Raw genomic sequence first — 8,573 nt, forward strand, 5'->3', positions numbered from 1 at the left:
GGTTTTGTTGACAAGGATCATCCAAATCATGTTTGTCTTCTCCACAAATCACTATATGGCCTCAAACAGGCTCCAAGAGCTTGGTTTTATAAATTCAGCACCTCTTTGCTTAACTTTGGCTTCACTTGCAGTCTAAGAGATCCCTCTCTGTTCGTCTACTTTAAAGGAACAGACATTATTATGCTGTTACTCTATGTCGATGATATGGCTATTACAGGAAACTCCTCCAAGCTTCTCTCCACTCTCCTTGATGAGCTAAACAAGCAGTTCAAAATGAAAGATCTTGGCAGGCTTCACTACTTTCTTGTTATTCAGATTCAGTATCACGAAAATGGCATGTTCTTATCACAACAAAAGTATGTTGAGGATCTCTTAGCTGCTACTTCTATGTCTACATGTGCTCCTGTTGCAACACCACTTCCTCAACAACTGAACAAAGTACCAAAACAAAAGGTTTTGTTCGAAAATCCTAAATATTTCAGAAGTTTGGCTGGTCGTCTGCAGTATTTGACGCTAACAAGACCAGACCTGCAATTTTCTGTCAACTATGTCTGTGAGAAGATGCATGAACCTTCAGTCTCTGATTTTCATCTACGGTACATAAAAGGCACCACTACTATGGGAGTCTCCTTTGCTCGCCAAACAGATTCTAAGCTTCGAGTGTATAGTGACAGTGACTACTCAGGGTGTCCGTCCACTAGCAGGTCCACTGGCGGCTTTTGCACATTTCTTGCCCGTAATATGATCTCTTGGTCGTCAAAGAAACAGCAAACAATGTCCAAAAGCTCCACTGAAGCTGAATACAGAGCCATGTCTGAAGCAGCATCCGAAATCACATGGATCGTGAATCTTCTTCAGGACTTAGGCATCCAGCTACCTGCAACACCGGAGCTCAACTGTGATAACCTCTCTGCTGTTTATCTCACCGCCAATCCAAGCTTTCATGCTCGAACTAAGCACTTCGTCACACACTATCACTATGTTCGTGAGCAGGTCGCCTTTGGAAACTTGATTGTCAATCACATTCCTGCACACTTTCAACTGGCGGACATATTCACCAAATCTCTCCCACAAAGACCATTTGAGTATTATAGAGCCAAACTTGGCGTAGGCATTCCCCCCACACCAAGTTTGCGGGGGAGTGTAAAGAACAGAGCACAAAACGACACTGTTTTGTCAACAGGCTCACATTGTGTCAAGCCCATCAAGCTCAAAGCCTGCGAACAAGATACAAAGAAGAAGCCCACAACTCTGCAACGGTCACCTGCAACAGACAACAAGGCGTTAGCAAAGGAAACCGTACAAAGTACGACAGTGACTCTACACAATCGATTCAAGATGTTGGGACCAGTTGATGAAGAAGAAGCCACGTAATCTCTCACAAAGAACTCTCTAGAATCTAGGTTTAATCTTATGTGACTATATAAGTGAGCCACTTGCAATGTAATATCTTTAAGGATTGGAATAACAAAGAAACAATCTTTCACCACTCTTATTTTCTTTCACAGCAGACTGGTACATGTGGCTACTAACTAAACTGGGGGAATATACAGCAAAAACTGGGTACTAGGCTGCTTCCTCGATGACGCCTGTGTCTACACACCGCGATGATGGTCTTGATGGCTTTAACTGGGGAAAAAAAGTCTGGAATTTGGCTTGTCTTCCCAAGATCAAATTCTTCCTTTGGAAGCTGATGAAGAACGCTTTACCTACGGGAGAAAACCTTCGCAGTCGTGGAATCAACCCGTCTGCCATCTGTCCCTTCTGCGGCCAAGAAGAAAGCCAACTCCACCTATTCTTCCACTATAATTTTGCATCACAAGTTTAGAGTCAAGCCTCAGTTAAATGACAACTCCGCACCCTGGAAATCACGCACCTAAGACACGGGATCGAAGCCTCCCGACACCTTACCTGCCTACCACCGACTGGGGTAAATGATGGAGCTTTCGGAGCCTGGATCCTATGGAAGATATGGACAAGCCGGAATAAGTTGCTCTTTGAGAAAAAAGTGTCTACCCCAGATGAAGTGATACCCCAAACTATTAACCAGATCCAGGAATGGAGCCAGAACCAAACACCTACAAACCATGTTGTCCAGAACTCAGCTTCCCTAAACAGCGGTGTAGTGTATGCAAATACTGCCCGATGCTTCACGGATGCAGCGTGGCGAGAAGACTCCCAGGCTGCCGGCTTTGGCTGGATCTTTGCCGAGAACCACACTTCGGTTTCGAGACACGCCTAAGCAAACTCCCATCACATACGCTCACCTCTGATGGCTGAAGCGATTTCGATGCTCCTCGCGATACAACATGCATCTGATTCACAGCAGTTAATCAATGCGTTAAAATCGGATCTTCCATTGAAGGAGATCAACGGGATTTTTCACGATATCCTTGTAGTAGCTTCGAGTTTTTAGGAAATCTCCTTCACCTTCGTCCCCCGAGAAAGAAACCGACGAGCCGATGAGATTGCGAAAAACTCCCTATCTTCCCTTTTGACTCAACCGAGTGAATTTACTTTTTTATTTGTAATCTCTTCCCCGAACCGTGTGTTTGAACCGGACCGGAATGTACCAATTTCGAATTAATATTAATGATTTGGTTTGACAAAAAAAAAAGTATTTTTGGAATTTTGTTAGAAATTCATTGGACATTTAACATTTTTTATACGTCTGACCGAAATTTAAATTCTTTACAAGATCGTTGCAAGAGGGGAAACATTAGTTATTTAAAAAGTATTAAAACTGCGAATAAAAATGCTCTTTCAGCGCTTGCACGTTGTCGTAACTCGTAATAAAAGAATTTTGATGTTTTCGAAATTAATATGGCATCATATCTACTACGTACGGTAGATGATCTACCACGAAGAAAAGTAAAAATAATAACTTAGGATAATTACTATTGTAGATCTTAACGTTTGTACAAGTCCTATAATTAAATTTATTCATAAATAGTTAATGCTTATAAAATCTTTTACAAGAGGGAGTAAATTAATTAAAAAAGAAGTATTAAAAATGCGAATAAAAATGCCCTTTCACCGCCGGCACGTTACCGTGAGATCATAAAAAGTCGATGTATTTCAAATTATTATGGCATCGGCTACTACGAGGAAGCAAGAAAAAAACTAATAATTTATGGCATCGTGTACCACGAGGAAACAAGCAAATGACTCGTTTGTAGCTTCTCGTTTGTAATTAAAATAAATATAAAACTGTGTATAAAAGGGGCACCTTCACTACCTGCTGATCATCATAACTCCCGTAGCCACATTGGTTCATCGTAACCGCAGCATAAGAGGTAATAGTTATAACTTATATATACGTAGTATTAGTACTAGTAGTTAAAATTGTTTAATTTAAACCCAAGTAAGAGATGCTTCATGCTTATATAATTTGTTTGATTGTTTTAAAAATGCGTAATGATTTATGTTAATTATTGATTATAAGAAACAATATCTCTAGATTTGAATTGCAACGCGATGGCCCTATTGGTGAAAGCTAAAGGTGGAAATGGAGGGAATGAATGGGATGATGGATTTGATTATGAGGGTGTAACAAAGATACATGTACGAGCTGGTTCTGATGGCATTCAGTACATCAAGTTTGACTATGTCAAGGCTGGAAAAACTATTTCTGGACCAATCCATGGTGTCTCTGGTCTTGGTATGACACAAACGGTATGTATTGTGTCTAAGTTTATATATCTTAACTAAGAATGTGGCAGTCTAGCTAGTGGTTAGCACTTGGAGTTGGTTCCATTATGTCCTAGTTTGATCTTACTTTGGGAGGAGGGGCATTTCGAAAGAGAGATCAAGGTCTAGGTTCAAACTTGGAGGTTAATCAGAAAAAACTTTACAAATCATAATTTTTTGTGTTTTTTCTTTGGCAGCTTGAGATTAACCATTTGCAAAAGGAATATCTGGTATCCGTTGAGGGTTACTACGACAAAACTACGGGAGTGATACAATCAATCCAATTCAAAACTAACCAGCAAACTTCTGATTTGATGGGGTTCAACAAGGGCACTAAGTTTTCATTAGGATCCATGAGGAGAAAAATCATTGGGTTCCATGGCTTTTCTGACAAGAATGTGCACTCTCTTGGAGCATATTTCATCAGGATCCCTACAACCAAATCGGCAATGGAAGGTGGTCAAACCACAGGGAGAAGTTATGATCATGGTGGTGACTACGATGGCATAAGAAAAGTGTACGTTACACATGATGGCACTTCAATAAGGGATATGAGGGTGGACTATGACAAAGGCGGTCAAGTGGAATGCTATGAGTACGGTGACAAGATCGGATCAGGAGATGAGGTTATTCTAATTTCCAAAGCTCTAGTTAAATATTGGTTGACTATTGATATGTTAATTTGTTTAAACATGCACAAAAATCTCTTATTATTATTTCCAGATTTACTAATGAAATCTCTTATTATTATTTAATTGCTGTTATTATTACAGTATCTCCGAATGAAGTTATCCACGATTACGGTGAATTATCCATATGAATGTATCACGTCCGTAGAAGGAAGCTACGCAAACACCCAACCTTACGGTTGTATTGTCCTTAGGTCGTTAACTTTCAAAACATCAAATGGGAGAACCTTAGTAGTTGGAACAGTCACTGGAACCAAGTTCTCTCTGCAGAGCCAAGGCAATGCTATTGTTGGGTTCCATGGACGGGTAGGTTCTTGTGTTGATAGTATCGGTGCATATTACGCTCCGTTTACTCCTTCTCCTCCTCCTACAGAGAAACTAGAGGGACAAGGAGGTGCTGGAGGAGAGTCTTGGGACGATGGTGCTTTCCAAAATGTGAAGAAGGTATACATAGGACAAGGCGAGTATGGTATCGTCTCTGTTAAGTTTGAGTACGAGAACGACACTGGTGAGGTGGTTGTTGGAGGTGAACATGGAAAGACGACATTGCTTGGATACGAAGAGGTGATGATTACTCCTTAATTAATTAACTTGTTTTCGTTTAAAACTAACAATATATACCGATAAAGTTCTTGAGTTATATATTTTTTCTAATCTCAAAAACAACTAAGTTTAATTAATATTTTACACTTCATATAGTTCAAGGTGGATTATCCAAGTGAATACATCACGTCAGTAGAGGCTTGCCACGACAAGGTTATGGGAGCTGAAACAGGAGTTATAACGATGGTTAGGTTCAAGACAAACAAACGCACCTCTCCACCCTTTGGACTTGAAGGTGGAGTCAACTTTGTCCTCAAGAAGGAAGGTCACAAGATCACTGGGTTCCATGGAAAATCTAGTACTATGCTTCATCAGATTGGGGTTCATGTCGTTCCCATCACTGAGTGACCATCCACAGCTACATTCATTATCGATTGAACAATCCTCTGTCAAAGTTTGGTTTTTGTTGGTTTTATATATGAATCTGTATTAATTATTCTCCTCGTCTGCTTGTTGTTTGTGTTCCATTATGCATCGTTAACCTATTTTCACTTTTCAGATAATAATAAAGACAATCATGTCATTCAAGTCGTTGAAATTTAATTAATTACAGTATTATTATGATTCGTATACTACAAGAAAACATCATGAAATCCTATTATATTTTCGACACAAATTTTGGTAGAAAATTTGTTCTACATTAAATAATAGAGATGGTAAAAAATTCTAGAAATTTTTCCATACAAAATTAGTAGAAAATTGAAAAGAATTCGGTTGGAAAAAAGAAATCCAATTAGTACGTTAGGGAATTTTGTAATGAAAAAACTTCGAAAACGAGTTTGTAATGAAAGACATGAACCCCTTTTAAAAGAGCTCATAAAATAATTCTTCTACAGTAAAAAAATAAAAAAATTATTAGTCCTACGAATGAGTTTTAAACATTATAAAATTATAAATACCTCACTTTATTGAATGCTCTGTTTGTCCTCCCCTCCTAGCGAGATACTTGTACTTTTTAACTGGGATACATGTATAGATCTCTAATAAATTACACAAAATTCACAACAAATACTAATTAAACGCGATACCACAGCCATTAACATCTTATTGTTGACGAGAGATCCATGATACTTATTTATCACCAACAAAAATGATAAAATTAAGGCCTAGTGATCTCTCTCCTTCTCTAGTTTCTTTCCACTTTGTTGTGCTTGAAGATATCTATTTTTTTTTTCTCTATAGCAAAAACTACTTTACACGTGGGAGAGAAGTGCTTCCGCTTGGTAGATTTTTTACTAAACTCTCTTGCCAGTTTCGTCTCTGAAAGCTTTCCTATAAAAGGGAACTTTGCATTTCATGATGCACTTGAGATCGTTCAAGTTTCCTTTGAGGATCTCAACAACCTAATGAAGATAAAATATATCAAAAAAACCAATGCGGTTTCTTACTTGTTCAACAAGAAAATTGGGCCCGGTTAGGTACCTGACTCATCCCTGGCCTCTCTATTGATGATTGTTGGATTGATAATGCAGCAGCCAAAAGCACAAGTTTTATCTGCCTCCACTCGTACTCACCCGCCAGTGATGGATCTATTAGCTCTCTAATTTTGTTCTTCTTCATCAATGGTTTTGCCTAAGAAACAAAAAGGGAAGGAACTAAGAACAAATGTGCAATTTCAACCCGCACATGGTGGCACAGTTTGCTATAATCATGCTAGCTTGCGTGAAACTATCCCTCAAGGGTTTTCTCATCCCGACATTAGTCAGGTACTTTTGTCTGAAAAATAAAAGGAAAAACTTACCCATAGGACAAGACTTTGCTTGGAGTAATCTAGAGCTCGTCGTCCACTAACTAGTTCCAGTAAAAGTACACCCAAGGCGAATACATCAGTCTTTTCATCTACTATCCCGTGTGTTAAGTACTCCGGAGCAAGATATCTGAAATAAAGGACACAAAATCTATCTCTAAGACCTCCTTGCTAAAAACCAATATCCAAGAAAGAATATTCCCTTAAGCGTAGACTCACCCGAATGTACCCTCAAACTTCGAAACAATATGGTGTGTACAATGTTCAGGTAGCCACTTCGCAAGGCCAAAGTCACATATCTATAACCCCAAGACATTTTTCATCACAAGGAAAGAATTGAAAGTATATTGTATTTTACTTTCACAGCATCATTTACCAATCGTACCTGAGGCGAAAAATCATGTGTGAGAAGAATGTTTGCGGCTTTGATATCTCTATGTATAATTCTTCTGTGACATCCTTTATGAAGATACACTAGTCCCTCTGCAATTCCCAATGCTATCTTGTACCTAATACTCCATTTCATCTTCTCCTTGGAATCTATAATATCATCAAACAATTGATAAATACAATAACAATTAAGAATGTAAGTAATTAGAGAAAAAGAAGGTAATTAAAAAAGAGGACATACTATAAAGCATAGAAGCTAAGCTGCCATGAGGTGATAACTCAAGAACAAGATGCATTCCTCCTTCGACCCCATAGCCTAAAAGCTTAGCTATATTTGGATGGTTAACATGTGCCATTATACCCATCTCCGTTAGAAAATCCACAATGATCTCTTCGCTATTTCCCCGCATCAGCCGTTTTATCGCTACCATTTGTCCATTTGGTAACGTCCCCTTGTAAACTTCAGCATAACCTCCTTTCCCAATTAGATTCTCTGCTCACAAAATATTTCAACAATTAAATGAAAATTTTTCCACCTATCCTTAATAACACATTCATGACCCAAATTTACTTCAAAACAAACAAAATTCACCTAAAATGGATTGCTAATGTTTACAGTCCAAAATTGGATTCAGATTACGAATTGCAACAAAAAAAATCAAACCTGTGGAGACAAATGAGATTTGGTAAGAACCTAAAGCGAAATTGTTTGTAGCAGTTTTGAGGTCAGAGAAGGTGAAGATTCTTCTAGGAGAGTGTAGAAGTAAGTGAGAATCATTGGAGCCAAATCTGAAACTCTCCCTCATGCTATTGCATCTTCTCAAAGAGCTCTGGATAACGCCATTGTTGTGAAACGGAATCTTGAGATTTTCAAGAGACTTCTTGGATCTGCTTCTGAGAAGCTGAACCATCTTGCGGAAACGAGAAGAAGAAGGGTTCTTTACCGTCTCCAAGGAGCTACCAAACTCTTCCGTTCTGAAGAACTCTTCGAGAACTCCGGTCGGTGAAGAATAATCTGGAACTTTCATTGCAATGCTCTGAAAGACAAAACTGGTTTGAATTTGGACAGACACATTTTAGCATCTAATTTTGAACTTGAAGCGGCGCATTTTTTTTTTTAATTTTCCGCGAAAAAAGGTAAAATTATTAATTCTTCTTTTTCCCCTTTCTAATAAAAAAAAATTATTTTTTTGTTGTTGTAAAAGACAGAGAAATTTTGCAAGCAAAGTTAAGCAAAAAAACATCAGCGGAGAGAGAAGAATGTCCGAAGCGATAGTGAATGTTTAAGGCAACAACCGTAGCTAGTGCACCGACAAATGTTTATTCGTTTATGAAACTATTTTCTATAAACCATTTTTGGTAAGGAAGTGACACAAGTACACATTGTGCATGAGAAATTAAACAACATATCTCTTGTTTATTAAATTTTTTAAAAAATGATGGACAATATCTAA

The 8,573-nt window shown here is 38.3% G+C and overlaps 3 protein-coding genes across 5 annotated transcripts; 2 read left to right on the forward strand and 1 right to left on the reverse strand.

Moving 5' to 3' along the window:
• Positions 205 to 1,374, forward strand: LOC109126875 (uncharacterized mitochondrial protein AtMg00810-like). The gene has a single exon (XM_019230763.1). It carries the CDS (start codon positions 205 to 207, stop codon positions 1,372 to 1,374), a length of 1,170 nt encoding a protein of 389 aa, XP_019086308.1.
• On the forward strand, positions 3,229 to 5,513 carry LOC104719292 (jacalin-related lectin 41). Of its 2 annotated transcripts, none has more exons than XM_010437175.2 (5): positions 3,229 to 3,296; positions 3,461 to 3,675; positions 3,888 to 4,316; positions 4,464 to 4,943; positions 5,079 to 5,513. In XM_010437175.2, the coding sequence occupies exons 2-5, from the start codon at positions 3,478 to 3,480 to the stop codon at positions 5,328 to 5,330; spliced, it is 1,359 nt and encodes a 452-aa protein (XP_010435477.1). In that variant the 5' UTR covers positions 3,229 to 3,296; positions 3,461 to 3,477; the 3' UTR covers positions 5,331 to 5,513. The 2 variants fall into 2 exon arrangements, with proteins under 2 accessions (XP_010435477.1, XP_019086688.1); XM_019231143.1 differs by having other exon boundaries at positions 3,264 to 3,296; positions 3,446 to 3,675.
• Positions 5,981 to 8,573, reverse strand: LOC104719293 (receptor-like cytosolic serine/threonine-protein kinase RBK2). Of its 2 annotated transcripts, none has more exons than XM_010437176.2 (7): positions 7,784 to 8,573; positions 7,361 to 7,612; positions 7,115 to 7,269; positions 6,949 to 7,028; positions 6,724 to 6,859; positions 6,405 to 6,554; positions 5,981 to 6,325 (listed from the first exon to the last, which is right to left on the reverse strand). In XM_010437176.2, the coding sequence occupies exons 1-7, from the start codon at positions 8,145 to 8,147 to the stop codon at positions 6,218 to 6,220; spliced, it is 1,245 nt and encodes a 414-aa protein (XP_010435478.1). In that variant the 5' UTR covers positions 8,148 to 8,573; the 3' UTR covers positions 5,981 to 6,217. The 2 variants fall into 2 exon arrangements, with proteins under 2 accessions (XP_010435478.1, XP_010435479.1); XM_010437177.2 differs by having other exon boundaries at positions 7,814 to 8,552.

Source organism: Camelina sativa, chromosome 10 (assembly GCF_000633955.1).
Source record: "Camelina sativa cultivar DH55 chromosome 10, Cs, whole genome shotgun sequence".
Lineage (NCBI taxonomy): Eukaryota > Viridiplantae > Streptophyta > Magnoliopsida > Brassicales > Brassicaceae > Camelina > Camelina sativa.

What these genes read in the sequence shown, in the direction of transcription:
- LOC104719292 (XM_010437175.2), top strand. Translation starts at nt 3,478, where the DNA reads ATGGCCCTATTGGTGAAAGCTAAAGGTGGAAATGGAGGGAATGAATGG. An exon ending in GTCTTGGTATGACACAAACG is followed by an intron (nt 3,676 to 3,887) that starts GTATGTATTGTG and finishes TTTCTTTGGCAG; the next exon opens with CTTGAGATTAACCATTTGCA. An exon ending in CATTGCTTGGATACGAAGAG is followed by an intron (nt 4,944 to 5,078) that starts GTGATGATTACT and finishes CACTTCATATAG; the next exon opens with TTCAAGGTGGATTATCCAAG.
- LOC104719293 (XM_010437176.2), bottom strand. Translation starts at nt 8,147, where the DNA reads ATGAAAGTTCCAGATTATTCTTCACCGACCGGAGTTCTCGAAGAGTTC. An exon ending in CACATGATTTTTCGCCTCAG is followed by an intron (nt 7,029 to 7,114) that starts GTACGATTGGTA and finishes TTGGGGTTATAG; the next exon opens with ATATGTGACTTTGGCCTTGC. An exon ending in AGAGGCCAGGGATGAGTCAG is followed by an intron (nt 6,326 to 6,404) that starts GTACCTAACCGG and finishes TATCTTCATTAG; the next exon opens with GTTGTTGAGATCCTCAAAGG.
- LOC109126875 (XM_019230763.1), top strand. Translation starts at nt 205, where the DNA reads ATGGCTATTACAGGAAACTCCTCCAAGCTTCTCTCCACTCTCCTTGAT.